Source organism: Onychostoma macrolepis, chromosome 22, assembly GCF_012432095.1.
Source record: "Onychostoma macrolepis isolate SWU-2019 chromosome 22, ASM1243209v1, whole genome shotgun sequence".
NCBI lineage: Eukaryota > Metazoa > Chordata > Actinopteri > Cypriniformes > Cyprinidae > Onychostoma > Onychostoma macrolepis.
In genome coordinates this window covers 21,268,589-21,284,128 of record NC_081176.1, presented here as the reverse complement: position 1 = coordinate 21,284,128, position 15,540 = coordinate 21,268,589, and the positions used below count along the sequence as shown (strand labels likewise).

General features: G+C 38.1%; 1 protein-coding gene across 9 annotated transcripts in view; it reads left to right on the top strand.

The window, feature by feature from the left end:
* The first annotated feature begins 2,030 nt into the window (after nucleotides 1-2,030).
* The window catches only part of dot1l (DOT1-like histone H3K79 methyltransferase), a 34,179-nt gene continuing 20,669 nt past the window's right edge, over nucleotides 2,031-15,540 (top strand). For 3 of the 9 annotated variants that reach the window (XM_058760715.1, XM_058760712.1, XM_058760716.1), the window contains exons 1-15: nucleotides 2,033-2,383; nucleotides 9,350-9,393; nucleotides 9,484-9,558; nucleotides 10,167-10,230; nucleotides 10,305-10,533; nucleotides 12,077-12,171; nucleotides 12,279-12,341; nucleotides 12,442-12,497; nucleotides 12,645-12,724; nucleotides 13,122-13,190; nucleotides 13,722-13,828; nucleotides 14,032-14,073; nucleotides 14,172-14,264; nucleotides 14,991-15,225; nucleotides 15,328-15,441. In XM_058760715.1, the coding sequence (XP_058616698.1) occupies nucleotides 2,303-2,383; nucleotides 9,350-9,393; nucleotides 9,484-9,558; nucleotides 10,167-10,230; nucleotides 10,305-10,533; nucleotides 12,077-12,171; nucleotides 12,279-12,341; nucleotides 12,442-12,497; nucleotides 12,645-12,724; nucleotides 13,122-13,190; nucleotides 13,722-13,828; nucleotides 14,032-14,073; nucleotides 14,172-14,264; nucleotides 14,991-15,225; nucleotides 15,328-15,441 (1,447 nt within the window). In that variant the 5' untranslated portion in view covers nucleotides 2,033-2,302. Of the gene's footprint in view, nucleotides 2,384-9,349; nucleotides 9,394-9,483; nucleotides 9,559-10,166; nucleotides 10,231-10,304; nucleotides 10,534-12,076; nucleotides 12,172-12,278; nucleotides 12,342-12,441; nucleotides 12,498-12,644; nucleotides 12,725-13,121; nucleotides 13,191-13,721; nucleotides 13,829-14,031; nucleotides 14,074-14,171; nucleotides 14,265-14,990; nucleotides 15,226-15,327; nucleotides 15,442-15,540 lie in introns of those variants that run through there. The other 6 variants (XM_058760714.1, XM_058760710.1, XM_058760711.1 and 3 more) reach the window with 5 other exon arrangements.

The following is a 15,540-nucleotide window of genomic DNA, read 5'->3' as shown; positions in this document are numbered from 1 at the left end:
ATCTGAAATGAAGTGTTATATAGGCTACTACAAAAGCATTTATTCATATTTTGAAATAAACTTTCAAAAAAAAAGAAAAGAAATTTTTTGAGTTTATTTTGGTTGTATAGTTCTATTCTCTGCTTTATTTACTTTAATAAAGGGATTGGTTGAGTTGAACCGCAACACACAAATCTGCATTAAAATACAAAAATCATTCACTACTTCCAGTGCTTTTTTTATTATTAACTCAAATTATTTAAATTTGTTATTTAGTAGCCTATACTGAAATAACAAATATTAGATGGGGAAAACAAATAACTAACTGAAACAAAATAAATAGCAATGGCAACAAAATACACTGACGATCACTATAATAAGCGTACTAAGACTTTTCTTTTTTGTTTATTATTTATATTATCCTGTCATGTTTCTTTAGACTTCAGCAAGAAGGAAATTGACATTTCAGTATAGTGGCAAAAAAAACCAAACACAAAAATGTTGGTCTTGATTGTCATCTAAACAATGGGCTCTTTTAGGATGAAACAGCTGCTTATTGTTATGATCAGGGCTTTTTCAACATTACTTAAAACACATGCCACAACTGTACAGCTCACAGATAAAGGCTACTTCAGATTTGTTCCTGGTATCTGTTAAACCGCTCATTATGTGCCAGCATAGCCTATGCTTTTTACGCTCATTACATAGCGTGAAATAATTTTAACAGATTATTTCACTCATAACAAAATTTACTACAGTGCTAACAATCAATCTATGGTTATGTCAAAAGTAAACCAAAATGACATATTTTGTTTTATAGTAATGTTTACTATGATTATAGCTTACAAGGACGACTAAATTGCAGGAGTGAAGAGAGTGCTATTTAACATCTTTAACAGATTTCTCTCTAAAGCAAAAACTCAGATGATAGGCCTAATAGCTACATGATATACAATAAATACACAAAGTGAAACTATCTATCTATCTATGTCTGTCTGTGGATTTCAGGCTCTATATAAGAAGTGTTTATACGAATGTTGATTGTCCTTTATGCCACCATGATTTTGAATAATTTCTCAAATCTTTCCAAGAAAATTAATAAAAGTGCTGTCTATAAAGAAAGCTAATATATTAGTTTCACTTCACGCTTTCTCCCTGCATTTTAAGTTGAAAGTAACGGTCCAGCAAACGGATCCTGATAGTAAACATGGGTCCTTCACATTCTGCACATGTGCTGGGGGAAAAAATGGTACGTCCCGCCCATTCAACGGTTATTGGCACCGGCATCCTGATTCAAACCGCCCGGTTAATTGTCGATCCGTGTCATCGTTACCCAGCCAATGTGAGAGAGTTGTCGAGGAGAAATCCCCGCCGTGTGTGTGTCAGAGAACAGACGCCTCGCCCCTCTCGGTTTATACATACCAATTTCCACTCTCCCTTTCGTTTCGGTTTTGATGGTACGACCTGCGGACTACACACGCACGAACGAATCGTTCATGTGAGTCGGATCATTTCAGTGAATCAGTTGAACCGCTTCCCAAAACAGCTGAGAACGATTCGTTAGAGATAGTTCACCAAAAATTGTCATCATTTACTCACCCTTTTGATAAATTAATTGATTACTGATTAATTTTAGTATTGTTTACTAAAGCAATAAGCCCCGTGAAGCGTGGTTTACAGTGAATTTATAACAGTTAAGGGACGTTGCTAGGCACGGACCTAAACAAAGGTGTGTGTTTGTGGAGTAATTTACAACAGCTTCGAACGCGACTCACTCAACCAATCAGAATCAACCAACCACTATCCGTTTCATAATGTAAATTAAAATTATGTACTAAATGATTTTATGTTTCTATTAAATAAATTGAACTTGGACACATAAATTACAATACTTACGCTAATTTTGTTAGATACGTAATAAACGAGCCAGGGACGTTTCAGAATTTAAAAGACTCGTTTGAGCTGTTTTTTTTTTTTTTGACAAGCATTGTTCAAAAGAACCGATTCGCGGAAATTAATTGGACCTCCCACCACCAACACACATACACACACTCGGGCGCATTTTTTCTTCATCGTGAGCCGGTCAAGATGGCGGCGGTACTGCCGAGACGGAGCAGCCGCTCGGCTTAATCGATCATTTTATCTAAACCACCGGGGCAGATCGGATTCAAACCGACCAAATCGCGCGGCACAACTGCGTGAAATCAACCGCTGCCTGCGATATCCAACGTGAGATCCTATCGCGTTAAACCCGGTGTTTTTTCACGGAAATGCTCTTACTCTAGTTTGTGTCTCGTCCATTACGTTAGCTGTATTGGGGAGAATGGGAGAAAAGCTGGAGTTAAAACTGAAGTCGCCGGTCGGAGCCGAAGCTGCAGGCTATCCGTGGCCCTTACCTGTATATGTAAGTACTATCAGTATTATTGTTTTAATACACACCGAAAGCAACACCGGGATTCCCTTGCGATAAAGCGAAGTGGGTCATGTAGGCAGAGAACAACGTGTATCTGAACGAGTACATGGTTTGCATAGTGTTTGAATATCTTGTTTTGGTTCTTAATGTGCTCGTTTCAATATTAGTGTTTTAAGCTTAAAATTGGGACACGAGAGTGTCAGTACATCCTGAAAGTGTTGAATATATCCCAAACGTGTATCTGTTCATAAATATGTTCGGAAGACCACTGAACATTAGCTAGACTCGAAATGACATAGTCGGTTTTGTTTTTAAAATATTAAATCTGTTATCACCTCGGCTAATATCAATATTTGAATCGCAGGAAATACACTGTGTGTAGCCTGCTGACCCAGTTGGCCGTCTCGCGCAGTGGTTGTGTTTCAAATCCTAGTTAGCTGTCTGCCTAGGCAACATGTTTATACTTGCTAAGCGGTTCTAATGCGATTAAACGCGTAAATAAATTCAAATCTGTGATTTCAAATCTTTTGAATTCGAATTATTGTCGTTTTGGAGGTTATATTTATGATGCCAATTAGTTGACAAGTGAGTTTGTTTTCGGATGTTATGAGAGTCATAAGTATTCACTCAGCCGATTCTTTTTATAAATACAGAAACAAGTCTTACGTAATTTTATTAAATTATATATATATTTTTTTATCATAAGATTGAGTTAACTTAAACACGAGCGAAATGTTTCGCTCACTAGATAGGCATCTCATGAGACACCGCCGCTAACCAAAACCTGCCATAGCAGAGAGAGTGTGTATATCACTTATTAATTTACCTCAGAACCGCAAGGTTATTGACGGACAAAACTGTTTAAACGTTCATTAATGCACACATTCAGCCTGAAACGATAGTTTGTTTGACTCTGCATTTAATGAACGTTTCTGGAGGCTGAAATTCACGTTAGCCGTCATGCTAACAGTCAGATAGCAGGGCTAACGTTAGCTAACTTTATCGCTTTTTACCCAACACTAACCGTCGTCAAACTCTAGATAACTTAAACGTTGTAAATATCTGCCGTAACTGTGTGTGGAGAACTGCAGTGGATATATTAGGGTAAAATAAGCTTCATGCCGGTTCAATATCACACGGAGGGTGTTAAACAAAAGGCGAGTAGTGCACTAGGCGAGAGGACGGTATCTCCATATTGTTAGTGTTTTATTGACAGACAGCTTTTATTTGTGTGCCGTAATGGATATCTTACCGTTTTTCACAGTTTTGATGTTACCTTTGCACTGTTTTCCGGTTGTAGCTTTCTAGTATGGTCTGCATATAACATTTGGGATCTTTTGAAGTATTGTGTACTGTTTTGGAAGTGTCAAATTTGTCACTGATGTCTAAAAACGGGTTTGCTCGTTTGGCAGCCCTTGCAGTGGGATGGTGCTGTGATTTGGTTACCATTTGGAAACATTCTGAAAGGGACATTGTCAAAATGTAACCCGTATTGCTGATATTTCTTGAAAAACAAGCTAGTATGCAGGATTCTCTAGGAAGTATGGCAATAACTGACTTTTTAGTGGTTACTAGGGCGTTGTAAAGCCTGCTGGACTTGAATATTGGCTTTTTAAGGTTGCTTTCCAGCATGTACATTATTATTGAAGCTTGTTAACTATTATTACACGTTGAATGGACTTCTAACTCTTAAGTATTAAATATTTAGTGCGTTATTTATCCTGTTCTGTTGTACTTAAAACAAGAACGACACTTCGTCTTTTTCTAAAGGACTGAATTATGCCTTGTTTTTTTTTACTTGTTCGCTATGAAGGTTCATCCTGATATGACCTGTCGTTGTACTCATTTAAAGTAGAGTTGTGAATTTCTGTACCCCTCATACAAGTGTGGGAGTCTGTTGTTGTTGTTCTGTTTCTTCTGTTTCTTTTTTGAAAGCGAAACAACATTCAGCGCCAGTGTTGCTTGCCACCGTGTTGAATAGCTAATCAGTGCAAAAAAATCAATAGATTGTCGTAGTTAAGTTTAGCGATTGGGTTATCTTTAGGGTTACAGTGTAATTGGACCTTCAAGATCCACCCGTTATGTCCAGAGAAGTGGTGCTGATCAGGCCTTGTGGTCTGGTAGAAGTTAAAACTGGAAAAAACATTGTATATTTGCATTGAAACACAGATTTGCGAATATCATGGAGACTTGCTGGTGGGGGCTCTTAAACGCTGTAGCAATGCCCTGGCAACCACCCAAAACGCCCTAGCATTTTGGCGACAAGCTGTTTTTCATTTACATTTTCTGCATTTCTACAATTATTGTGCCCTAAATGGTGTCAAAAAGGCTTGTTTGGAGTCGTATCATCCATTCTGAGTCAGACACTGTTCCTTGGTGTTGTTTCTGAAAGCATTGTACAGTCATTGCACACGTACAGTAATCATAACACACAGATTCCACGCTGTGATTAACTCCAGTGATGCTGAACCGGTTGACAGTGGGATGAGACCCCCTGTAAAACACACATATGCACTGCTATTTACCCTGTTAGAGCAGGCAGTTTGAGTAATATTTTGGACCTAAGAGACGAGGAAATGTCTTCATATTCAGTGTAACTAAAGAAAATACAAGACGGGGTTATTTATTTGATTATGAGAACGTGTTCGGAAAGTCCTCACGTCATTTGAAAGTTCACATTTCTCACACCACCAAAGTTGCCAACGCATAGACGGAAATGGGGGGGGTGCAGATCAAAGGCTGTGGTTTCCACAGAAACGGCTGTCTCACTTGTCCCTCCCAACGTTTAATATACTACGATTCATGCTCTTTTTACACAAACCGAGAATGTGGGTTTCTCAGAAGCGTAGGTTATTTTCAGAGCTGCTGCATCACTGAAAACTCCAGTCTCTTTCGTTTATGTCATTCAGCTAGTAGTGTAGTAGTCGTGACATCAGCTGTTTTACTGTCTCGCTTGGCCTCTGATGACTTCCGTCTTTGACTTTGGCTGATAAGGGTTGGATGCCCCACCTACTGAGAGCCATATTTCTGACCTGCTGTTGGGTAAACAGAGTTACAGAGCGCCCGCGTTTGGTGAGCTGTAGACGTGCCTTGCGAATTTTTGTTTGGGGAGGGGCGGATTCTGGTAATTAGGGAGTCTGGGCGGTGGTTATCCACATGCACTGGTGATTTAGACTTCCCTTAAAGGAAAAGTTCATTTGGTCACCTTCATGTTGTTCCAAGCCCATATGACTAGCTTCACAAAAAGAGATGTTTGGCAGAATGTTCACGCTGCTTTTTTTCTGTACAGTAAAAGTGAATGGAGATGCACCGCTTCTTTTGACTCGTATGAGCCAGTTATTTTTAGTGAATCATGAATATACAGAGTGAAACAAATTATTCTTACGAGCAGTTTCTTTTTACTAATTCAAACATATTCAGCACGATCAGTGTAGTCTGATAACTGAAACAAATGCCTTTTGAGACGATTCTTATTAGTGAATCAGAAATATACAGCGCAGCTAGTGTAGCCTGATGAGTACAAACGACTTTTGATTGTGTCTAGTGAAACAACAATATTCTGCTCTGTAAGCGGATTCATGAAACAAATGACTTTTTATGAGCCAGTTCTTTTTAGTTAATCAGAAATGCACAGCAAGACCATTGTAGTCTGATTCTCGAAAATAATTGCATTTCTTTTTAGTGAATCAAGAACATATAGCCGAGATTCTAATATTGAGCAGTTTTTAGAAGACGATTGGAATCTACTCTATATAATTTACAGCATTTGAAGAAAGAGAATTTCTTTCATGTTATCAAAATGGACATTTTATGTGGTGTTCCACGCTGAATCAAGAGCTTGTGAATGCCTTACCCTAGTCTCCATTCACATTCATCGTATGGAAAAGAGCAGCACGCACTTTCTACAAAACCTCTCCTTTTGTGCTGCTCCGAACAAATAGTCACACAGGTTGGAAACATTACACAAGTGAATAAATGATGACAAAATGCTCATTCTTGGGAGAATTAACCCTTTAAACACCCAAGACGTGGAGGAAAAAAAAAAAATGAGGAAAGGTGAGAAACTGAAGTGCTGTGTTTTTTTTTTTTCCTCTCCCTGCTTTCAAATATTTCTTGCTTTTATTCAAGGTTACGGTGTGTTTTACAAAGGACCAAAAGCCCTCCATTCATTCGAATCTTGTTTTTCGGGGACTCAACCGAGTGATTTTTTTATATATTTTTTTTCCTCTCCCGCTGTTGCATTGGCTGTTGCCGGCTCCTCGTCCACTAGCATCCCATTTTGCCTCACGGCTTCACATTGTGCTCCGAACAAAAGCATCCCACTCACCTGTGGTGGGAGGAAGGAGAGGGTTTTTATCGAACACTGAGCTTCACTGTTTTCTGTCTTCCCTACGCTCCTGTAACCTACGTATCCGGCCACATTTACATCCCATATCTGGAAACTGGCCTGTAATTGCTTCCATATGAAAGCGTCAATTCCTTAAACTTGGCTACAAAATGATTCATTCGGAGTACGAGGAGTCACAAACGAACACACCTCACAGTTCGAACGTTACGACCCGGTTAAACCCGTTAATACACAAAGGTATGGCGTTTTGCCACTCCTGCCAAAACGAACAGTTGTGCAGTGAGGATGAGTGTTCACGAGGCGTGTTTTCTTTTTTTTCACCTCCCTCCGTGAGTCACATCAAGGGTGCGTGAGGTGAACGAAGAGTCTGTTTTTGTGCTTGTGAGTCAAGCCTGCTCGTGACCGAGGGCTGTCGTGCTTTATTTTTTGCTCTCTGTCATCCTCCCCTCCTTTCCTCTGGATATTTTTAGCTGTGGCGCTGGTGTTGCTGTGCGCCGGAACACCCCGTACACGCGCGGCGCCCCCCTCCTCTCGAGCGGCACGATGCGCTGAAGTGTCTGCTTGTGCACGTACACACTCTGCCATCTGTCTTAGCGTTTGCATTTAATGCAATATTGAAATAACGCTGCATCCCTGCTTTAAATGAGTGCCCTTGTGTGGCCTCAGACTATGGCTGCATTATTTCCCAGTCCTGTGACGCCGCCTCAGAGCTGCAGGGGTGGGCAGAAGAGCACGAGACCCGCCGTACATGCAGCTGAGCGGGAAAACGGCTAGGAGGAGCTTAGCGAGGCAGAGGAGCCCAGCAGCGGCACACTCAGGCAGGCAGAGGGCTTCTCAGGACTCTGTTGACTGAAAGTGGGTCACTGGGTCAGGCAGCAGCAGAGCTCCAGCGGCAGGCTGGAGTGAGTTCAGCGGGGTCACATCCACATGTTAGACGCAATCCGGGGTTAATTAGCCTTGATAATTAGTCATATTGACCTCGGAACTCTTAAAGGGACAGAGTTACGTCTTTTTAAGTGCAGCACAGTCATGTGTGATGGCTTTCGGGCCTTGTTTATGTGTAAAGCAACAGTTTTGATAATTGAAGTAAAAAATATCTATAAATATTAGACAGAAATTAGTAATGTTGCTACTGTCGGCGCTGATGGCCTCGTGGGGCGTTGCGCTTCGGCCGTCCCAAGTTCAAGTCCTGCCTCGTGGGCCTTTCCTGATCCCATCCCCCTCTCTCTCTCACTTTGCTTCCTATCCAGCTACTGTCCTATCTAAATAAAGGCATAAAATGCCCAAAATAAATCTTAAATCTTAAATAAAAAAAGCTTTATGAAGAAAATCCTGGTTAATGTTTAACATACCAAGTTGGTTGTTTGACGAGCTGAAATAAAATAATATATAAATATAAGGAAATAAATAAGCTTAAACTTGAACAAAAATGAGAAAAGTTGCCACTAACTGAAATAATTTGAATTGCTAAAATTATTAAAACTAAAGCTGAAATTTAAAAAAAAGCTTATTTATTTTTAAAAATAAAGCCTTGTTTAACATTCCAGTGTTGGTAATTAAAATAAATATAAGAATGAAAAACTTGAACTTAAAAAAAACAAAAAAAACAAAAACAAATTATGAATGTTGCAATAAGTTTTAGTTAAAGAACTAAAAGTACTAAAATTAGTTCTAAAGTCCTAATTTTAAGTACTAAAATTACTAACACTGAAATTAAAATGAATTAAAACTAAATAAATTAATAGAACATACAAAAAATAATACAAATGACAAAAGCGCATAACAAAAAGACTAATAATAAACGCAAAAGCTGATTAAAAATATTAATGAATACTACAATAGTATATAAATTACACCAAAATAACACTTAACATATTACTCAGTTTAAAAAAAAAAAAAATACAATGCCAAAAGCATGTCACATAATGACAAAATTACTAAAATAAAAATGAAAACTGGAAATATAAAAAATAAAGCGAATTCAAAATATTAATATTATGTCTTCGCCGATATACAATGCCGTTGCGCTATGGGAGTTCCCAGTTCTAATCCCGACTCGAGGACCTTTCCCGATCCCACCCTCATCTCTCTCCCACTTCGCTTCCTGTCAGCTGTGATCTATCCTATCATAATAAAGGCAAAAGTGCCAACAAAATTATACTACAATAGTATATAAATAATACTTAAATAATGCTGTAACATATGACTCACTGCTTTTTACTTGTGTTTTGTAAATAGGGCCCATTTTCTTTTGCACGCACAACTTTTATGCTAAGATGCTGTAGATTATGCTGTGCATATACTTTAACACACAGGATCAGTGTCGGCTTATAGTGACATAATGTACTTATCCAGCCATGTGTGCCTGATGAACTTGTTCACCTGCTTGAAGGCACACTGGCTGCTGTGTGTGCAGGAATGTGCTACAGTTGTTGATCTGTGACCCGTCACAAACTGGAAAGGTCAAGATTCTGTTGTAGTTGTTAAAGCTTGTTTCTTGTAGATGGATAACTACACGCCACGCGCCGAATGAGTAATCTGGCAATGAAGTAAAACATTAATTTTGGACTTTGCTTATAACTCAGTTTATAATTCTTTCATATCCACAGGATAAACATCATGATGCTGCACATGAAATCATCGAAACTATTCGGTAAATCCTTTGGTTTGATTTTGCTCTTATGTTTGACTGCTCTGTGAGTTTTATGTGCATAATTAAAACATGACTCTTCTCTTTGTCCAGCTGGGTGTGTGAAGAGATCCCAGATCTTAAGCTGGCCATGGAGAACTACGTTCTTATCGACTACGACACCAAGAGGTGAGGAAATTGTCACAAATTGGTCTCATAAGATTGGGACGATTAGGTATCATGGTAAAATGACGCCTAAAAATAAGTAGTAATAATAATAATAATAATAATAATAATAACAACAATTTAATAATATTTTATTTAATTATATGACATCTATTTATTTATAATAATTGTTTAATTGTTAGTAGTTAATAATAGTTTAAGTATTTTATTATCATCATTATTAAAAATGGCATTTGTATGCTAATGAAACGATTAAATACTTGTAATTACATTCTTAATTTGTCATTTAGAATATTTAACTGAAATCATGCATCAATTTATTAGTTGTACTATGATTGCTAGCTATATGAAAGTTGATATTATGAAATGACAAGCTTCACAGAATATTACCAATTAAATATTTTTTAACTTATTTATACTTAAATTTAAAAATATTATTTATTTAATGAAAGTGTGATGAATCATTGATTTTATTATATACAGTCCAAATAGGGTATATTAGCTGGAATTTATTGCTACTCTTTTGCTCTTCTTGTATCTGAGAACAGCCTCATGATTTATTATGAGATGATAATAGATTTCATAATTTTTATTTTTGTGTTTTCTTGCAGCTTTGAAAGTATGCAGAGACTATGCGATAAGTACAACAGAGCCATTGACAGCATTCACCAACTGGTATGTCAAGTCTTTTTTGCGAAAAACAGATTTTTTCCCCTCAAATGTGTGAAACTCCTGTGTTTGTGTTGCAGTGGAAAGGGACCACCCAACCCATGAAACTCAACAAGCGGCCTTCCAATGGCCTGCTGCGTCACATCCTGCAGCAGGTCTACAACCACTCTGTCACCGACCCAGAGAAACTCAACAACTACGAGCCGTTCTCTCCCGAGGTGTACGGGGAGACCTCCTTCGACCTGGTGGCTCAGATCATTGATGAGATGGAGATGATGGAAGACGACACCTTCGTGGATCTGGGCAGTGGTCAGTAACATCTGTTATTGAAGGCCTATTCTATGGTGGCCCTGGAGTGCAAATGCAATTCACAAATCAATAAACTAATAGCCTTGTGGTTAGTGTGCCAAAATAGTTCAACTACCCTCATGGCGACCCGAGTTTGAATCCCGTCTCGTGGTCCTTTGCCGATCTCACTTCCCTCTCTCTCCACCCAATGCTTTCCTGTCAACTGTATACTGTCCTGTCCAAATAAAGGCGTAAAAAGGCCATAAATATATCTTAGAAAAAAAGAAAAGTAAAGTAAATTCAATGGTGAATTGAAAAACACTGCGAATTCGTTACCATAATTGGCTTAAACAAGTCTTGATTAGCAGTTTAAGACTTAAAATCCAATAAAAATTCAACAGCTAATTGGAAAACGCAACAGCAAATTCGCTAACATGATTGGTATAAATGAGTCTTGATTGGTGATTTAAGATTGAAAGTTCATCAGAGTGCATCAAAAATGCACAGCTAATTGGAAAACCCGAGAAAATTCATGACCATAATTGATATAAACAGATCTATACTATCAGTTTAAGAGTGAATTTCCGATAAAACACCACAGCAATTGGGAAAATGCAAAAGCAAATTCACTACCATAATTGGTATAAAGTAACAGTTTAACATCGAAAGTCCAATAAAAATGCAACCGCGAATCAGAAAACGCAATAGCGAATTCAGTGCTATAATTGGTTTAAATGGGTCTTGAGTTGCAGTTTAAGATTAAAAGTCCAATAAAAGCGCAACAGCTAATTGGAAAATGTAATCACAAAACGCAACGGCAAATTCAGTACCACAAGTATAAACAGCCCTTGAGTTGCAGTTTAAAGGCAGGGTAGGTGATTTGATTCAAAAACATTTTTTATTGTGCTGATTGAAAGTCTCTTCACATCCTGATACCAAACACCAAGTGGTCTAAATGCATTTATATGCGTTTATATAATCTGTGGATGACGTAGGACCATAAAACATTCGTCCAATCATATCTCTCGGCCTGAGGGCTATGATAGGCTGCCCTACCTGCTGTCAACGTATGTATTTGCATACCTCCATGCACCCTGTTCACGCAAACATGATACTGCATCAATGAATTGCATTACGCTATTGCAGATTGGGCGAGAATGAAAGGTGTTATTATTGTAATATTACGCGCTTTGTACTGTAATGTTTTCTCACCGGTGAATGAGACATGAGGTAATCAGACAGCGTTGCATTCAACCCTCCACCAACGCTGGAGGGTCTCATCGTGTCGCTAGGTTAACCTCTGCTCCACCTGTGCGCGTTCATGTGTTTTTTTAGGAGGCGTGGCTTTGGAGAGTAATTTGCAGGGAGGGTAAGATGTGTTCAAAGCTAGCTTGCTATTGCAAGCCTCTCCAATATTTAAGATAAAAATAGAAGAGCGTATTGGAAAATGCAACTGGTAATCAGAAAACCGAAAATTCACAGCCATAAACAGATCTTGATTACCAGTTTAAGACTGAAAGCTCATTTCATGTGACATACAGTGTCGTCTTGGCTTGATTTGCAGGAGTTGGTCAGGTTGTTCTGCAAGTTGCTGCAGCCACCAACTGTAAACACTACTACGGCGTGGAGAAAGCAGACATTCCAGCAACCTATGCAGAGGTACCAACAGGAAGCCAGCATTAAACACTCCATATACACTCAGACTTCTTGAGTCTGCCTTAAAGTGTATGTTTTGCGCTGATATTTATGTCTGGATGTGTTTACAGTCAATGGACAGGGAGTTTAAGAGATGGATGAAGTGGTATGGCAAAAAACACGGCGAGTACACGGTAAGTGTGTTCGTTTATTGTTCAGATGTTATTACTTCATTATTGTGATTGAAGGGATGAAGTCTATACATACTGATGTTTTTTTGGTCTTGTGCGGCAGCTGGAAAGGGGAGATTTCCTTTCAGAAGAATGGAGAGAACGAATAGCAAACACAAGGTATGATCACACACAGACTAGTTGGATGCTTATGACCAGTTAGCATTTTTCAGATTCGTGAGTTTTTTTCATTGTCATAATTTCTTCAACCATTTGCGTGTTGCTTATGTCTTGTATAAGTCTATAGTCTGATGTGCTCTTTTACAGTGTTATTTTTGTGAATAACTTTGCCTTTGGTCCTGAGGTGGACCACCAGCTGAAGGAACGATTCGCCAACATGAAGGAAGGTATGTGGTGTCACGCGATTTAAAAAGAAAAAAAAGAAAAGATGACTAAATAAGTAGGGCTTCACAGTCGATCAGTCAAATTGAAAAGCATGAGATGGTGCAGTTCTATTTGTGTAAAATGTTTTTAATCAATTCAAATCACAACATTAATCACATTTGACCATTGAAGTACATGAAGTAAATAGCACTTGGCTGCTAACATTTGAAAAAGTAGGGGGTCTGTGTCAGTGTAGCTCAAAGGCACCTGTGTCAACATGTCGTTCTTGACATTTGACCCCAGTCAGGCTTATTTTTTTGGTTCGCATTGATCTGCAGATGTTGAGGAGATGATATGCGTTTAGGTTTTCGCCTCTCTATGTAACTTGGGAGTGTTTTGACTCAATTTCGTCTCTTGTAGGTGGAAAAATTGTATCCTCAAAACCTTTTGCACCTCTTAACTTCAGAATAAACAGTCGAAACTTGAGTGGTAAGTATAAAACTTTGTACGTCAGGTTTCTCTTACAAAAGATGGTACTGTCATTAACTTTAACAATATATTACTTTAGTACCATGGTAAAAGTAAGTGTTAAGATGCGGTCACAGTTAATGTTGATTGGCGAAATTTCACAGGTTAAATCCAGTCATTCTGATGGGAATCTCCACAATCGTGAGTGTGGAAAAGTTGGTCATCTTAATGCAACTGATATTTTTTGTGCAAATTTCACTAATGCGCAAAAGTTTTGCGACAAAAATTAAATGTATGATAATGTATGAAGCACCACTCGCATAGAAGTCAAAACAAGCAGGTTTCTGTTGGCCAACGTGGCAAATTCGCGTGAAAAACCTGAACCCAATGCAAAAACCTGAACCCAATGCGAAATCTGTGCAGGAAGGAGTTTCACCTTTACGTGAAATTCCCAGTTGTACAGATGTACAGAATTATACAAATTTTGTAGAGCAACGTAAATGACCACACTTTCCCAATGTTTAATGGTCTTCATTGCATTTCTTTTTTAAGATATTGGCACAATAATGAGAGTAGTTGAGCTGTCCCCTCTGAGGGGATCGGTTTCGTGGACGGGGAAGCCAGTGTCGTACTATCTGCATACGATAGACCGCACCATAGTAAGTGCCCTTTCATTTGTGTCACGTGGGTTTTGTTGCTCCTCTTGGTGTACAATGGGTCTCTTATTTGCATTAGTCATTATTGTCAGGCAAATGACGTTGAGTGTGGCTTTCTCGTGTCACGCAGTCGTCCAAAAATAAATTTCTTTGAGCATCACATACTGAAATCTAACCAAACGTTTTTTTTTTTTCTTTTTTTGCAGCTTGAAAACTATTTTTCTAGTCTCAAAAATCCTAAACTCAGGGTAAGACTTGTTTGGTTCTCATGTTATTTATGGGTTTTTAGACAAAATATCAAGCTAGATCTCTTCCCACAACACATGCGGGTTGTTTTTTGTTCCAGGAGGAGCAGGAGGCAGCCAGAAGGCGCCAGCAGAAGGACAGTAAGGAGAATAAGAGCAACACCACCACCCCGACCAAGCCCAAGGAGCACAAGGTATACCTACAGGAGTTACTCGTTTATTTATTTTTTTTATTAATTAATTTTGATATTTAAATCTCGATTGATCAATATTTTATTACAATATTTTGTTTTCAAGTCATATTTTTTGTTAAATTCTGCCCAAGGTAGACAAAAAGGAATAACTATTTATTTTAATTGTATATATTTATAAATGTATTGATTTATTTATTTTTCTAATTTATGTATTTATTTATATATTTTCAATTTACATAATTGTACATTTATTTATTATAAATGTATTTTAAATTGATTTTGTTTAAATACATTTCTGATTAAATTATGTATTTTAATTGTTTATTTTAAATGTTTTAATATACTAAAATATATTTATATATAAATATTAAATTAATATATTTCTACATAAATTACGTTTTATTTAGAATTTATTTTTAGATTATTATTATTATTATTATTAAATGTTTTCAATTAGATTTCTAATTAAATTATGTATTTTAAATGTATTTATTTCAAATACTTTATCTATTTAAAATGTATGAATCTGTTTTATATTTAATTTATTTTAAGTTTTTACTTTTCTATGAATTAAATTTCTGCCCAAGGAGCACAATGTAGACCTACAGGAATCATTTTTATTTATGTATTCATCATGTATTTTATGTTTATACAATTGAAATGTATTTATTTAAACTTAATTCATTTACTTGTATTAATTAAAAATCCCTTTACCTTGTGCTCCAGGCGCAGCATGACTCTGGTGGTGAGGAGGAGCGCTCAAACTCGCTTGTGCCAGTGAAACCGTCACCCAAACCCCGCCGGGCTAAACTGCTACCCAGGGGCCGCAAGCTCGGCAACAGGAAGCGCGGGCGGCCTAAAAAGGCTGCCACTGCCACTGCAGCCGAGCGCAAGAACAAGAAGAGCCAGAGCGCCCTTGATCTGCTGCACGCTAAGACCCTCTCAGCGGCCCCCCCTCAGGGTGAGACACTTACCTAAAACAGTCACGCCTTTGATGGCTATTTATCAGTATCAGTACCTTTGACATTTGACATTGACATTTGTGGTTTGGTTCAATTCGCAGATGCATACAGGTCACCTCAGAGTCCGTTCTATCAGCTACCTCCCAAAGTGCAGCATTATACATCAAGCCAGCTTCTCATGAGCCCCACTCCACCAGGCCTGCAGGCTCTGCTCGGTAAGTTCTGCTCTCCTTTCATATTTAACATGAGGAGATCCATTTCAGTCCAACAGACATGCTCATGTATCTGCTCTAGTTACATAGTCAATCACCCAG